The sequence below is a fragment of the Aptenodytes patagonicus genome, chromosome 2 (assembly GCF_965638725.1).
Source record: "Aptenodytes patagonicus chromosome 2, bAptPat1.pri.cur, whole genome shotgun sequence".
NCBI lineage: Eukaryota > Metazoa > Chordata > Aves > Sphenisciformes > Spheniscidae > Aptenodytes > Aptenodytes patagonicus.
The window spans coordinates 156,113,615-156,129,715 of record NC_134950.1 but is presented as its reverse complement, the minus strand read 5'-3'; the positions used below and the strand labels follow the sequence as shown (position 1 = coordinate 156,129,715).

The 16,101-nt window shown below is 46.1% G+C and overlaps 1 protein-coding gene across 3 annotated transcripts in view; it reads left to right on the top strand.

The window, feature by feature from the left end:
- The first annotated feature begins 4,338 nt into the window (after positions 1 to 4,338).
- The window catches only part of NRP1 (neuropilin 1), a 114,873-nt gene continuing 103,110 nt past the window's right edge, over positions 4,339 to 16,101 (top strand). For all 3 annotated transcript variants that reach the window (XM_076331839.1, XM_076331840.1, XM_076331838.1), the window contains exons 1-3: positions 4,339 to 4,422; positions 4,651 to 5,127; positions 8,430 to 8,604. In XM_076331839.1, the coding sequence (XP_076187954.1) occupies positions 5,061 to 5,127; positions 8,430 to 8,604 (242 nt within the window). In that variant the 5' untranslated portion in view covers positions 4,339 to 4,422; positions 4,651 to 5,060. The remainder of the gene's footprint in view (positions 4,423 to 4,650; positions 5,128 to 8,429; positions 8,605 to 16,101) is intronic.

Below are 16,101 nucleotides of genomic sequence, written 5' to 3'. Positions count from 1 at the left end.
GGTAAAAAAACATTGGGTGTGAGAGACAGAGTAGGAGGATAAAAGATGTAGGAGATAAAAGGGTTGAGAGAGGAGAGAGATAGACAAGGGAAAATGTCTGTCTGATCTTAAAGATAAGAGTAAATAGCTTCGGTTCAGCACAGTAAGCAACAGGAAGCCAAGCAGTGATTCATATGGCCAAGGCAACAGGAGAGGAGATGACACAGAAGCCTAATTTTGGAGAGATTATTGGGGAAGATAAGTGAAAGAAAAGGAAAACATTAGAGAGAAGGTTATAAATGAGCACCAGACTATATATGAAGATATTAGTAGGTACCAGTCATAAAGCAAATATATTTCTATTCTCCACTAAATATTGGTAGGAAGTCTCCATTTTCAGGCATCGAATATTATGGATGGGTTCAATTTGTTGTGTTTCTTTTTCAAAATAATACCAAATAAAGGTGTCTTCAGCCATGGATTAACCATTTGCCAAACTTAGTTTTTAATTAAATGCATTACTGTGCTATATGAGTGCATAAAGGAGTAAACATCAAAGTTGCTCTGTTCTGCTATTGTTAAAATGGGAAAAGTGGTTTTTTTCCTTTGGAATTTTAAGTTTTATATTACATTATTTAGCCCAAGGCAAATATTTTTTATGGCTGAATTACAAAGTTCTTGAGAAACAGGTTTATAACAGAAGTGCAGACAATCTTCAAAAAAGCGTTATAAGCACCAAGTCAAATTATGAAGCAAAGATGGGCCTGAACCCAAACCCCAAAGCTAGCCACTCCATTAACTTTTACATACACTGGATTCAGATTCAGTCTTTGTAACACTAACTCATCCTTGACATAAAATCCCATTACTGATGTGAAAATGGAGAGCTGAACAAATGTGTAAGCAGTTGCAGGATCAGGACCTAAAATACTGTGACTAAAATGTGAGAAGTGGATTATAAAAAGAGACTTTTGAATGTTTCATTTGATGCCAGTTTATATTCAAGATGATTAAACATTTTCAGATAAATATATGTAAACCAAGGATAGAATGTCTTCGCTCATCATTTCAGGGCAATTCATACATGGAAGAAACCTGCACCTATAGCTGTGAACTAGAGAGAAAAAGATGGGTAGAAAAACTAGACTAATGCCATTCATGTTATGATAGGAAAGGACGTTAGTGTACCAGACTCTGCTGTATTTCCTAGGCCTTGAGAATTCAACGGCAAAAAAAAAGTCACAGTGTGAAATCCAAAATGCCCATGGAGTGCTAAGGAAGGGCAGAAATCCTCTTCCATGGGCCACGTTAGCCACAACAGAGGCCATTCCCGTTCAGCTGTCTTTGCAGCCTGGTGCACATCTCTCTCTGTGCAAGAGGAGGAAGCACTGATTTTTGAGACATGAGCATGTTGAAATAAACCTTGGTACATGGATTAGTGGTTACAAGGTAGGCTGAGGTGATAAAAGCAACCTTCATCATTAGTCTTGCAATTTATCACATTGTACCATCTTCACTAATGTACAAGTTCTGTCTGCATTTAAGTGTTTAATTTTTCTTTCAGAGAATGGAATTTATTTAAAATACACTAGCTACTAACACACTGTGCCTGCATCTGCAGAAAGTGACTTGTTAATCTGATAGGAAAACAAATGGAAAAACCACCCAAGTTGGTTGGTTGGCTGGTTGGTTTGTTGGTTGGTTGATTGGTTTGGAGCATCTTTACAGCATACAACTGGGAATGAGTATTTCCTCTCTGCAGATTCGTAGAAATTACCTGACGGACAATGCTAATCCCAAAGCCAGAGAGCCATTGTTGTCATGTGCTAAGTGTAATTTTTTATATACATGCTCTCTGGGTATCCGCTTACTACTTTTCACTTACAGAATTAATCTTGGCTTCTGAGACTGAGTTTTTAAAACAAACATGTATGTACACACTGCTGCAACCCCCCAGTAAGCTACCATCAGCAGGTAATTTCTGTTTTCAAAAATAGATGTACTTTATTTTAAAACCTGTATTGTCTCTCAGTCAATCGCAGACTACGATGTGCTTCAGGACAGAACTAATTTATCTCAAGGACTGTCCAGCAGCATGGGAGTTTTAATAATCAGAAAGCACTGTTAACTCTCCCCTTCCCCCTTGTTCTGGGAACTTCTCTAAAAGAAAAAAGATAAAGGGGGCTTAATGTGCTACCCATAAAATATACATCCCAATCAATCAAGGAAATGCATAAGTATTGCATATGATGATCCAGAGACTTCCTAAAGACGGGGAAATGAGACTGAACCCAATAACTCAGTCTGACTAGTTCCAGCCTGCCTGGTTTCCAGCCTCCCTGCAGACAGGGGCATGGGCAGGAGCAGGGGCAAGGGTAGGGGCAGAGATAGAAGCTAAGGAAGGAAAGAATGAAGTGTACAGAGAGTATAACAGGATCAAACTGCACTTTAGTGCACAATATTACAGAACTGCAGTCAGGGAAGAGAAGGGGAATGTCTGGCAAAAACTCAGAAAGTAGTGATGAGAGAGTGTGCAGTATGAAACTGTCAGACAGATTTCCTACGGACTTAATCTCCAGACTTCAGCTGACCTTAAAGTCGGGGCTTCAAAAGGGCAGTGAGGGAGAGTGAGAGTGGAAGGCTCAGACTCGGGGCTGGAGACAAAAGGGATGGAGGAGGCTGAATCTGTGTATGATTTCTGAACACAGATGTAACACATTTGTAGTTAATCTGTGTGGCTGCAGACTTACAACTATGTTTGAAAACTATTTCAAACACAGTTACATCTTCAGAGTGGACAGGGATTTACTGCTGCGGCTGCACTTGGAGGATGACCCTGCCCCCAGCAAAGCCCAACTCTTTTCCCTCTGCATCCTTCAGAAAGACTCCTTGTGGAGTAGGTCCTCTAACAGGCCTTTTTCCTGATGAAGCATTAACAGAGTTTGCCTCGGCTGTGCACCAGTAACAAATTGTTTTCAAACTCTGCTCTGGGAGATGAGAGTGGCTGACATCCACCGTTGGCCGCAGGTCATTTTCCTAGCACAGACCCATCTTTGGGGACCATTTAACACTGTTTCAGCTTTCAGCCTTAGAGCTCTTCCTCTAACCCCTACCCCAGCGACTGGATTGCCTCCACACAGAGGGAGCTCAAAGCGCTCCACTTAAAAGAAGCAATTGGGTTCAGCTAGGTAATCACTCCCCGGGTGCAGGGACAGCCTGTAAGGAAGGGCAGTGGGGCAAGGAAGGGGCAGGCCCCATAGCTGGTGAGTACCAGACCGTGCAGCCAAAGCAGCAGGATTCAGAGCCCACCACGTCCCCGCTTTGTGCCTGTCTCCTGGTGCCAGCCAGGGGGGGATTGCTCAGAAGGAGACACACAGTCCCCAGTGGGGATTTCAGGCTGCACAGCCTCCATGGGGAGCAGAGCCGGCCCCGGGGGATGCCAGCAGCAACTCAGCCCCTCAAGAGGCTTCATGAGAGACGGACAGACTGGGGGGGCAAAGCAGCAAGAGAAGCTGAGAGAAGCGGGAATGACAGCCAGGGTGGGCGAGAAGGGGCGTGGGAAGAGGATCAGGAGGGAGAGAGTGCAGGAAGGCCCCCAAGGGATGCAGAAATGCAAAGGGGACAAGGGCGGTGGGTCTGGGTGAGCCTGGTACCTGGGGGTCCCCTCACGGGGCGTCCCCACAGCACAGCCCACACCAGCGTGGCCAGCAGCCCCTAGGATCCCAGGGGATGGTGGTGTCCCACTGGGGGACCGCAGGGACTCCAAGGGACACGTGTGGGACCGGGCGCTTGGCTGCACACTCGCACGAAACAAAAAAGAGAGTGTTGGCGGGGGAGGAAGGCGGCAGAGGGGGAGGCCCGGGAGGGGACGGGGCAGGGTGCCAGCGGGGCGCGGGGCACCGCGGAGGGAGCGGGCCGGGAGGTGGGCAGCGGTGCGTGTGTGTGCGTGTCTGCGTGTGGGGCCGCGGCGACGGGGGCGGCAGGGCAGGGCCGGGCACGGCAGGGCAGGGCAGGGCTGCGCGGGGCCGCGCAGGAGCCCGCGGGGGCGGCGGGGCGCAGGTGGGTGCCTCCGCCTGGATCGGCTCTACCTGCCGTGGCGGGGGAGGCCGCCTCTCGTCCCCCCTCTCCCCCTCCGCGTCCCCCCGAGCTAGCCCCCGCCTCGGCTGGGTGTCAGGGCTGGGGTTTGTCGTGTTTGTTTGTTGGTTCTTCCGCGCTGCCGATGTCTTGGGGGGCTGAGGAGGAGGAGGAGGAGGAGGAGGAGGGCGGGGAGGGGGAGGGGACTGGGGCTTGGGAGACGGCGGCTCCTCGGCCTCTCTTATTGCCGCTGAGTTGCGCTCCTCTTCCTCAGGCTGCGAGCAGGGGCCGCCCGGGCGCTTCCCCCTTCCTCGGCCGGCCGGGAGACCCTGCGGCGGCAGCGCGCTCGCTCGCCTCCCGCCGGGGCAGGTGAGTGCGGGGCGCCGGGCACCGCCGCCCCGGCCGGGCATCGCCGTCCCGGCCGGGCATTGCCGGGCACCGCCGGGCTTCGCCGCCCCGGGGCTGCCGGCCCCGCGGCAGCCGCGGCCGCGCCGCAGCGGGAGAGCGGGCAGGCGGGGGGGACGCAGTTTGCCAAACTCCAGCGCCCGGCTGGTCCCCGCTCACGGCCGCTTTCCCTTCCTTATCTCCTCTCCGCAGAGCACCCCCGCCCCGTCTCCCGGAGCCCGCCCCGGCAGAGCTCTCCCGAGGTGCCAGCAGCGGCGAGGATTTTTGTCTGTCTTGTTTGTGTGTTTGTTGGTTTTTTGTTGGTTTTTTTTCCCCCCTCGTTTTCATTTGGCTTTCTAGTCTCGCTGGGAATGGCAGGGGCGCCTGGAGAAGGAACAAGTGTGGGGAAAGGGAGAGGGAGCCGGAGCTAAATGACAGGATGCGGGCGACTTGAGGCACAGAAAGAAGCCAGCCTCCCTCTGCCCCCGGGACTGCCCTTGCGGACCGTGCTTTCTGCTCCTGACTCCGGCTGGAGGATTTAAGACCTAGGAAGAGTTGTGCGTGGAGGGCATTTTCTTTTTTTTTTTTTTTTTTTCCTCCTTTCCCTGCTGTCGGAAGGGAAAATGGATTGGGGACTTCTCCTGCACTGTGCAGCCCTCACCTTCACCCTCGCCAGGGCTCTACGAAGCGGTAAGTGTCACGGGGGACGTCGGGTCTCAGCCTGGGCAGGCAGCTGCGGGGCTGGGCTGCGGGGCCGGCAGAGCGGGGGGCGGACAGTGGGGCACGGCGGACGATGGGGCCGGCACCGACCTGAGCCCGGCTGGGGGGAACTTTCTGCCGGAGGAGGTGGGCGGCGCGGTCCTTGCCCGAGCATCGCCCGCCCTGGCATGGCCTTCCGACTTTATTTTCCGCTCTTTTGGGTTGTTGTATGAAGCAGGCTGCTCGTTCTCACTAGATCAGGATCAGGACAGCCAATTATTTTAATAATGTTTCCTCCCATAGGCAATTAAATAAGTCTCGCCCTCGATATCTGAAAGATAATGAACATTTTAAAGGGAAGGCTTTCTCTCCCCCTCTTTCTTTTTCCAAAGCGTAAGATTTCAGATTATCGTGCCTTTTACTAGCTGTGTGTGTACCTGCGGGTAGTCTTCAAACGGGGAGCTCTCTAGACTACCTCTTTCCCAAGTCTGCAGTTTACGTGTAACTTGCACAGTGCCAAGAGAGAAGCTGAGCTGCTCTGTGAAGGCTCAAGACTCCCTTCCAAGAGAGAAATCCCATAACAAATGACTGATGTAGCTAGTGTACTATCAGGCAGCCCTTGAAAACACAACTAATTAAAAGCAGCGTGCTTCTCCTTCCCCGAACAATGCCAGGGCACCGTGACTATTTCACCACATGATGCATTTTTAAAGACGGTCTAATTGTGGGACTGCTTGACGTTTTAGCTCTCACACACGAAACAGCTCGTGCGAGCTTTCCTTTCCCGACAAATCCTGAGCAATTATTATTAACTAATTATCAAATATTTACTTTTGCCTGACTGGGTTTTCAATCAAAGTAATTAAAAGAAGAGAGCACCCTCCACTTATGCTGGTATATTGTTTTAATAAGGGACCGCAAGTGGAGTGTCGTGGAAAAAAAAGTATTAAAATCGCGTGTTTTATGATGGAAGTTAATCTCTTTCCCAATGTGTTTTGAGGACACTGCTTAATTTAATCAGGACGAGCTGCCTCCTCCAGCGCCGTGGCGCAGGAGCTAAGGCACTAGAGGCGTGCACCAAGCCCAGCTTGGGGATGCTGCGAGAGGTGCACTTTGCTCACCCCCCCAGCCCAGGTGAGGGGTGTGGGCAGCCGCGTCCCTGGCTCCCACATAAACCAGGACTGTCCCTAGTCCTGCACCCTCTGAGGGGTGGGAGGGGGTACCCAGTGCTCTTGTTGATCATTTCTCCCCATTAAAAGAAGGGGAGTAGGCGGGTTGCTGGGCAGAAGCCTCCACCATGAACGGTTAATGTGGTGGCCCTGCTGGAGTCACCAAGGCCATTAACCTTCGCTGTAACCTACCAGACCTACTAATGCCACCTTCACCTACATGCAGTACTAGTGTCCACTAAATTAATTCATTAACCTCATTTAGAACTAATGGTCCAAAGTCATTAGAAACTGCTCTTCTTAATCAAGTGTGAGAGAGATTGCACAGAGCCAGGGAGTCTAGCAGACTGCATTATCTTATTACACTGTCACTTTCCCAGAAGTCGCAGATTAAGGAGCACTGGTGGTAGTGAGTCCACCTCAGCGTCCTCTGAAGTGACTCTGTCAAGCGACTAGAAGCAGCACTGCTTTATTTCAGGCATTTAACAGATGCCAGACTCTGCCATGTTGTTTGCAGCACTGGAGTGGGCTTAATGAGACAGGATCACTTTCCGAGTGTGCTTACACAGGGAGGAAAAGGCAAGATTCCCTGAGAGCCCCAGACAGAGGATTAGCAAGATCACCAGTGACAGCTTTTGAGCTTTGAGCTGCAATGCCTTTTGTTCTGGTCAGAGGAAAACAGCCTGTTTTGCAAAGGCAAAGTGGAAATAAATAATAAGATAAGCCTTTCCCAGCAACATGCTTAGCAATATCTGGGGTTTGACCATACAGCTGAGTACGTATCATCCCCTTCCTTCCTAATTTATGGCAAATAATTTCTATAAAGAGTGTAGCTTTATGCATTTTCGATGTGCACTTCCTCATTCATTTCCATTTGACCTGTTTTTCCCACAATAAAATCCCGTACATTTATAAATTCATGCTGAGAGCAAGGAATGCCATTTTGCTTTCACAGGGAATGTATTAGATACAGCACTGTAGCCTGTATATACCATTATTGGAATGTAGTGATATATAGTCTTGCTTTTTAATGTGGACATTCTTCCTGTCTGTAGTTTACTATCATATTTTATTGCTCTAAATTAAGCAATCAATGTGTGGAGAAAGCTTTTCCTCCCTGAAGATCTATAGAAAGAAATCCACAGTAGTAAAAAAGTGATAACGCAAACCTGCACTGGACAGTGAAGTGAGTGACTGTGTAGGTTGGATTTCTTGTCCCTTTTTATTTTTCCTGTAAACCTTAAAATGCAACCCTGACAATGCTGGCCAAAGGAGCAAGATGCAGCATACCACATTTCACAGTCACACTTGGTGATTCTGGAAACTTTTGCAACTATTTTCCTATTAGAAATAAATCTTTGTTGTTGTTGGGGGGAGGAAGGGACAGAGGGAAGAGGAAAGGATGTTGTTCTGCTCCATTACTTTGATGCAGTCTCCAAGCATGAACAAACTTCCTTGAAGGAATAAATAGTGGATGATTTCTGCTTCACTAAAACCACTTTGTTCTCTGCTAGCCTGGGTTTGAAGAGCACAGATAGTTTCAACCTGCCTAGATTTATGGACTGATAAAACAAAGGGAGGGTCTGCTGCGAATGAGCTTGGATCCACCAAGACAATCCCAGTGGTCAGTGACACAGACCAGGCTTATCCCATAGCTGGGCAGGGGGTCAAATGGCATCCTTTTAGCTTTCCTCCCAGCTTTCCTTAAAACGTCGTACTTAAGATTTAACTTTTTGGAGATAATTGAGTCTCAGACACCCTTCTGAGCCAACATTAACCTGTAGTGGGGATGCAAGGTTTTAACACTGTAAGGGGCACTGTTTGCTCAGGGCGCGGGGCTTTTTAAAAGGGTACTGTTTAGAAACGGGGTATCTTCTGCTACCTGTTGCCTGTCCAGCCACTGGACTTAAGGATGGGCACTGAGAGGCAGACCTCTTTCCTTCGATAAAATGTAGCAGAGATGCCTTTGCGTTAAAGGCACAAGGATGCAGCAAAAGTTTGCTTGAAGAAGGCTGCAACCCCCCCAGCATTCCCACGGCTGACGGCTGAGTCCCTGCTGCGGGCTGAAACCAAGTGCTTGCCGGGGGGAGCTGAAAAAAGCCAATCTGTTTGCTTCCCCTGCAGATAAGTGCGGCGACACGATCAAAATTTTAAACCCCGGGTACCTCACCTCTCCCGGCTACCCCCAGTCCTACCACCCCAGCCAAAAATGCGAGTGGCTGATCCAGGCTCCGGAGCCCTACCAGAGGATCATGATCAACTTCAACCCCCACTTCGACCTGGAGGACCGCGACTGCAAGTAAGTGCGGGCGCCGCGCTCCGGAGCGCCACGGCGCCACCTGCCGGCCGGCTGCCGCCGCCGCCCCGCGCCCGCCGATCCCCCGCCGCGCTGGGCTCCGCGCCCTGCCTTGCCCCGCCGCCGCGCCCGGGGCCGGTCCCCGTCGCTGCCAAGGGGCTGCGGCCGGTGTTTGCTGTGGCAAGACGCAGGAGGCGCTCGGCGGAGCATTCTTCGGGGCTGGGGGGGGGGGGGGGGGAAGGTAGTGGTGTGTGTGTTAAAAAGATCTTTGCATCTTTTTGAGCTTTCTAAAGTGTATTTGAACTCTGTCTGCCTGATGGGAGAGGCGAGTGGATGATGGTGATGATGCACGTTATGGGGATGCGATTAGGGTGAGGCACCGTTGTGTGTTTGTTGGCCTGTTTGCTTTTTTGAGTAAGTCTCTGGAGTTTTAAAAACTAGTTCCCTTTCATTTTGTATCCCCGCAGCTACAAACAGCCTATGGCAGAAACAGGCAATTTATAAACTGCCAGATCCTCTTAACGCAGAGTTAGTCTGGCACTTACTCTCTCCCATTAAGCAGCAGTGGACTGCAGGACTGATAGTCATATTTCCCCCTTTCACCCTTTGCTCCTGATTTATAGCCAGTAGCTCTTCTTTCCCCTCCTCCTGCTCTACTGTAGTGCCCTGAGAGGAGGAAGGGGATAGCTGAGGCTCCCTTTGCTCCCCTGTGCTTGCATTCCCTTTGACTATCTATTTCCAAGAGTGAGAAGGGGAGTCAGAGCCTCCCAGAAGCTGTTCCCCACTTTTCCCCAAATCTGTAAACCACGTAGCTTGCACAAGGCAACACATGGTCAGATCATTCCCCTCTTCGACATGCCCTCTAAATTCAGCCTACTTGTTTCATGAAGAAAATATTTTAGTGATTCATTATTTAAAAATTTCTTGAGTATCATGGTTTTTTTCATTCCCCTCTGACAACTGCAAGAGAGAGTTAGTGTACATTAATGCTACCAGTCAAGGTTTTCTCTGCATGTCAGGAAGAGATTAAACTCAATAGCCATTGGTGTTTGGCATTTCATGGGAGTATTCAAGATTTTAGAGGATTTGGTCCCGTAAAATGATGCTCAGCATTGTCAGGAGTGGTTGTAATGGACCATAAGGTTAGAGTGTTGGACTTAGAGAAAGAGAGCGACTGTACTCAAGCACTTAATTTTTACCATGCACATCTTTTTCCTATTATTTAATAAATTGATTACCTAGATCACAATTATTGATTTCCCTTAAAATGAAGATCTTTAATGATGCAGTGTGGTGCTTCGTTGCTTTTTTGTTGTTTTTTATAATCTGTTATGCATCAGCATTTCAGTACCATAGTTGAGTGATAATGCAGGAAAACCCTATGCTCATAAAACTAAACTGACTCTTCGTTCAAATTTTTACTGTGGTGTTGGAGCTGCAGCTCGTATTCATGCCATATGTTCACACACTGACTTCCCATTCTTTAATTTTTAATTTGTTGTACTCAGACAATATTTCACTTCCCTGTGTCTTCTTGATACGGGTTTTGCTTTTGTTCTGTCGGACAGTGCTAATGCTTTAAAATGTTTGTCTGTCTCTCTTTGTCCCTTAGATAGAGATTAGGAAATTAAATCAAGCATATTTCAGTGTCAAATCCTTTTTGTTCCTTGCTAGAATACATGTTTTTCCAATTCTGTAAAACCAACGTGGTCTTTGACAGCAGTAAAGTGGTGTACAGCATACAATTATTTGAAGAACAAGTAATCTTTGTGGCATGGTGTTGTGCTAAACAGTGCTAGACTGAGCTGAACTGGGTCCAGGGAAGGGATTGATTCCCTCCCTTCTCAATATTCATTGTCCACTCTCCCCCCTGCATTATTTCTTCCTCTGAAAGGGGGCCCAGTGCAGTAATGAGATGGTAGTGGGTGGAAGGAAATCTCTAAACAGGGTTGTTTGCATTGTCTTTGCAGTGTGCGATGGTGATGACTTTACCGTTATTTGGTCTATGCTGAAATGCTAATCTTCTAGGCTATGCTAAATTACTCAGCTGCTACTTCACTTATGTTTAAAATTGCTCTTTTTAACTTGAGAGGGATTGTATTTGTGCCAAAAAACTTAGGACCAGAATAATAGAAAATGATTTCAGCAACAGGAATTTGTCAACAATCTCTGTGGTTTGAAATTTCAGTGTCTACTTAGAAAATTCACGTTCCTTGTACCAAATATTGGGTACAACAGGAGATTAATGCAATAAAACGTATCACAAGATATTTTGGGTTTGCAGCTAAGTACATTTTGATTTCCTAATATACTTAGTTTATTAGCAACTCAGTCTGCAATCTAGAAATGTGCAATTTAGGTTACACTCTAGTTTACTGAAAGGTTTAGCACTGAAAATTAATAAGCACTTAAATATAAAATGCAGATAGAAAATGAGAGATAGGGGAATTCATGTCTGGGAACAAAAAATGCCCCATACAATTAGAGTAGACTAGAGGAGAAGATTAGCTTGCTGGCCTAGCTCCCAAAATCCTCTTTATAATGCCGTTCATCACATCTTAGACCTTAGTTAGCATTGAAAGCAACTTTAATAACAAGGACTCCGTGAGCCCAGGGAGGGAAACAATGTGACTTTGGAAAGGTTACCTTCTTGTTCTGTAGTGTCAACAAGAAAATCAAGAGGCCTTATCTTTTTTGAATATTACTCTATATAGAGGGCTAGATGTGTTGAAATGTAAAACTGGCGAAAGGTTGATCCTCTGAGGAGAATCAAAAGCAGCAAATCTAAGTATTAGGTGTACTGAAGCTGTTCCTAGTTAGTCTCTTTGTATGTTAGGGTTTGGAATTAATTTTAAAAATATGCCCTTGATTTACCTACTTATTATGCTATGCTTTAATGAATAAGTATTTCTCAAATTACTCCTCATAAAATTCATATATGTCTGATTTCCTGATGATCAGAACCGTTTTAGTTGTTTTATATTTCAAGCAAACATGGTGAAAATTCCTGTTTCTCTGGAGGCATTCCAAAGGACTCAACTTTCACAGTTTTGAAGAATAAAGATACGCAAATAATTAAAAATATGTTCACACAAGCTAGGTTCATCTAATAAAAAATCTAGCCAGAACTACTGAACCAGCATAATGGAAATACTGGGTCTCGGCGGGAAGTATACAATCATGTCAACCACAGATTGTTATCAAGGACATACATAATGAAAAAATACGGAGTCCCTTTAACTTTTAACTTTAATGAGTGTTATGCCTTCTCTTCAGGAGGCCAAGAAACAGAAATTATGGTTGTACTTTAAGAGAAAAATAGTTTCTGTTTGCCGTTTTGCCTTTTCTCAAGCAAGCCCCAATAACAGCCATGCATTTTCGGAGTCGGGAACATGGTTAAAATGAATAGAAGAGACAAAACATATGGCTACGTATTAGTTAAAATGCTCCAGTGTTTGTTGCATGTGGTAAATGCTTTTCAGCACTTAGTGCAAGCTGTACAAGGCTCGTGTTGCTGAAGTACCCTACTGTGTAAATGTAGCCATCTTGAATCTAGTAAAACTTTATACCTAGATAATAAACAAGAATGTCACTGATACAGTACTCTGAATTTATGGAACTTTTCCGGTTTCCCAGCAATGCACACGATCAGCATGATAATTTATAATGGTTTGTGACAAATGTTGCAGAGCAAAGAGGTGTGTGGTTACATTCAGATCAGATGTCATTATCTAGGGAGCAATAAAAATTTCACAGACACTAGGTTAAAAACATTAAGAAAATGAATGTGAAGCTTCAGAAGAAAAGGGCTTAAGAAAGGTGGAGGGTTGGGTAGAGAAAGCCCAATAGTGGTTTCCTTACTGACAAATTATTGACTTTGTTGCCAGACTTGACTGTATTGTTTTACAAGGTTTTCATAGATATACCACACAGCACAATTGTTTTATTGGCCATCATTTATAGACATAAAGAGTAAATATCATCCTTGGTTGACAACTATACAGCATATACACAATGCTGTCAAATCACTTAGAATGGAAAAATTGCCCATTTTGGAAACATTCGAGTTGTAGAAGGAGAGATGTCATAGGTAATTATTCTTTATATTGCATTTACCAGGGATTAGTTACACTGATGAGATTAGAGCTGTATAGAAATTGCAGTCATAGCATACAGGGCAAAAAATACCTATGTTTGTTTATATAGAAGAAAACAGCTCCTCCAGATCCTTGAGTAAGGAAGAAAGGAATGGCTATCCAGACCTACAGAGTGAAACTGTAGCCCTGCGGAACTCCTATAGACCTTAATGACGTTAGAAATTCATCCATCCATTTCATTTCTAAATAATGTCAATGGATTTATGCTATAAATCTGTAGGTATAACAAACTGAGGCTGGTAAGATAAACAGGAGCAAGGCAAGCCACGGCTCAGCCTTTCTTTAGTTTCTGCAAAGTTTAAGCTTTCATTTACTTTTGTCTAAATCCTGGTTCCTATTCCTCCATGCAGCGAGATCTGCTTTGTGCAGACTTGGTGTCTCGTGTTTCCCTCGTGCAGAGGTGGTTTGAGCCCTTTGGGTTGAGCCGATGGGAGTAAGAGAAGCCCCGGATGGCACTGAGCTGCCGTGGCAATGCAGCGGTGCACATGTCCTAGCTGCCCATCTAGAGGAGAACCGCCTGTAAAGGACATCACTGGGCTGCCCGTCAAGCCTTGCCTGTCAGAAGGGTCCTGTGAATGGCTGCAGACATGATAGCTGCTTTCTGACTGCCCAGAGGCACAGCTGGAGCCTGGCTCTGGCCTTACCAGCCCTGAACTGCTCCCACAAACTGCACCAAGGACATCTCAGGTGTAATGGAGGGTCTGGGCCCAATGCAGCCCCGTTATCGTTGGAAGCAATGGGAATTTTGCCCTCCGCTTCCACAGAGCTGTCTCCTGTTATTCTCTAAGGCTGTGAGGAAGGGTGCAGCACAGGCCCCGTAGGACTGGTTTATGACTGTGTCGGTCGTTTTGATGGCAAATGTCAGCCAGAGCTTCCTAATTCCCTCTCCCCCTGCTGCTGTTGAGCGCAGCAGGCGGTGAGGTGACTGCAGCTGACAACACGAGGTAAGCAGCAGAGCTAGCAAAGGAGCAGATTCATTCAGGCCTGTGAGAGGCAGGGACCATATTCATATTTGCCCATGGTTGAGCAGAGAAGTCTGAAGGAGCCAAGGCCTCAAAGCTTTCAAACAGAAATATGGTTTTAATGGCCTGGTCCCGCTCCTCTGGGCGTCAGTGTTGGGCTTTTAGCTGCTTGCCTCAGGACGAGATACCCAAGCGCAGCAGGAATGCCCTCTCCTCACCTGCTGAGGGCAATGGGAGGAACGCCCATGCTCCCATGTCTGCTTTAATTTGAATTAACTAAATCACCCAGCCCACACACCTTGAGCCACCCCACTGCGTACTTCACTGCAGGAGGCTGGCAAAGGCCTGAATGTCTCTCTGTCAAAGCCAGGCTCGACACAGCCATGAGCAGGACGTGGGGCCCCGCACCGACCCACTGGGAAAGCCATACCCGGGCCAAAGGGGCGTCTTCTCCACCCCCTTGTCTCTCTCAAAAATCTGTCCCTCAAGAGCTGTTTGGGGTTACTGAGAGATTCTTTGGGAGTACTAAGGGGATGAAGGGCACAATCCTTCATTCTATCCCCCAAACAAGAAACAAGTATTTTTGGCATAATTTAGGATGAGTCGTTGCACTGGATTTGTGGGGCATGTGATATCTCATGTTTCTGGGTGCACTGCAAGGGCATTTCTCTACTCTATATAAAGCACACGAAAGGCTTTCTCAGGGAGCGTGCTGCTAGACTCCAGACAGCCCTGCTGGTGACCACTGCTATTTGATATCCTCTGGAAGGCTACAGTAAACCGTGCCAAGGAAAGGAGTCAGCCCAGAGCCTGCGCAGGATCAGGGAAGCAGAAAACACTTGTTGCAGTAGACATGGAACGTGTTCCCTCCCCTACACACACACACAAATAATTCTTTTCCTTAACTTAAAGTTCTGGATTGTGGAAGTATATACAAGTATGTGCTCTTTGCTACAAGATTTAATATGTATTTGCACACAAGTATCAGATGCAAGTATCTAAAGATAATGCTGTTATTTTATTGTGCTTTAGAGACTAAAGAAGAGTTGAAAGAAGTTGGACATTATATTGTTTTTCTGATTACACAGCGTAATAAACCGACTCTTTGGTTGTTTATCCAAGCAGTTAGCTCTTGTGAGAGTCTCTTTTGTCAAACTGTTTAACAATTCATTCTTTTAAGAGTAGCGGTTTGGGTTTGAGTTTTCTCAGGAAAAGGTAATAGGGAAACCATGACCACACTGCCTGGTCATAGCTAGAGAATCTGTGCTTGCCTGCGTTTGGGGCTGAGGTGTTGGGTGCAGAGCCTGGTTTTGCACTCTGTGTATGGGTGCATTCTCTGGCACAGTAGAGTCTTGACTTGGGTCTCTGTACAGTAGCACATTAAAATTATAATAACAATCATATGGAGGCGTTTCTATTAATCCAGACAGTTAAGTGAACTGTGGGGAGAATTCTGTCTTGATGTGTTTCAACCAGATACCTTTCAGACAGGAAAAAATTTGAGGGTCAAATACGGATTCCCATGAGCCTTATCCTTCATCCTTTCTGTGGACAGAGATAGACATTCAGAACAGAGGGCTGAGTCCTTTCTAAATTGAAACCCAGAGTCATTGGCATTAGCCCCATGAAACACTCAATATGTTTTCAGTCAACCCCACCCTGCTCTCCTCTCTATCCCCCTCTCCTGTGCTAATGTAATTAAAACAAAAACTTATGTGTTGCTGAAAATTAGTTTCTTAATTATAGCTTATTGCAAGCTATAACATTGGATCATAATTTGATAATTATGATAGAGATTTTTATACAGCTGATGTAAAACCAAATTCAATTATTTTCTTTTGTAGTATTTCCAAAATGAAATTATGTCTGAAAACAGGATATACATGCAGTCACATGTATATGTCTAGACTTATATATCACACAGACCTACCTGGATATATGCATGTGTTACATGCACCTCTTTTAGACTGTGCATATACTCACATTTATGCATATAGTATAGATTTCTTAGTTTATGTAGAAGTTCCTAAAGTAAATCTACTAATTAAAGTGCTAATACCCATCTTAAGGCTGATAATTAGGTATAAAGAGAAAAAGAGACAGGATTAGTGTTCAGATCATGTTCCAAATGCCTCTTAATTGGGTGTTTGTAATCAATCCTGATTGCAAGAGGCAGTGGTTTGGCAGAATAAAGAATGAAAAAGGCTTAGCCCTACTATTTTCCTGTTAGTTGACTTGGCCATAGTATTTAGGTCAGGATCCAGTGTCAAACAAGGTAATTTTGTCAGCCTTAGCGATACTCATAAAACATATAAAAATCTTTTCTAATGATATTTTTTCTAGCTAAAAACTCTCTCAAGCTAGAGTTATTTTTATCCAGA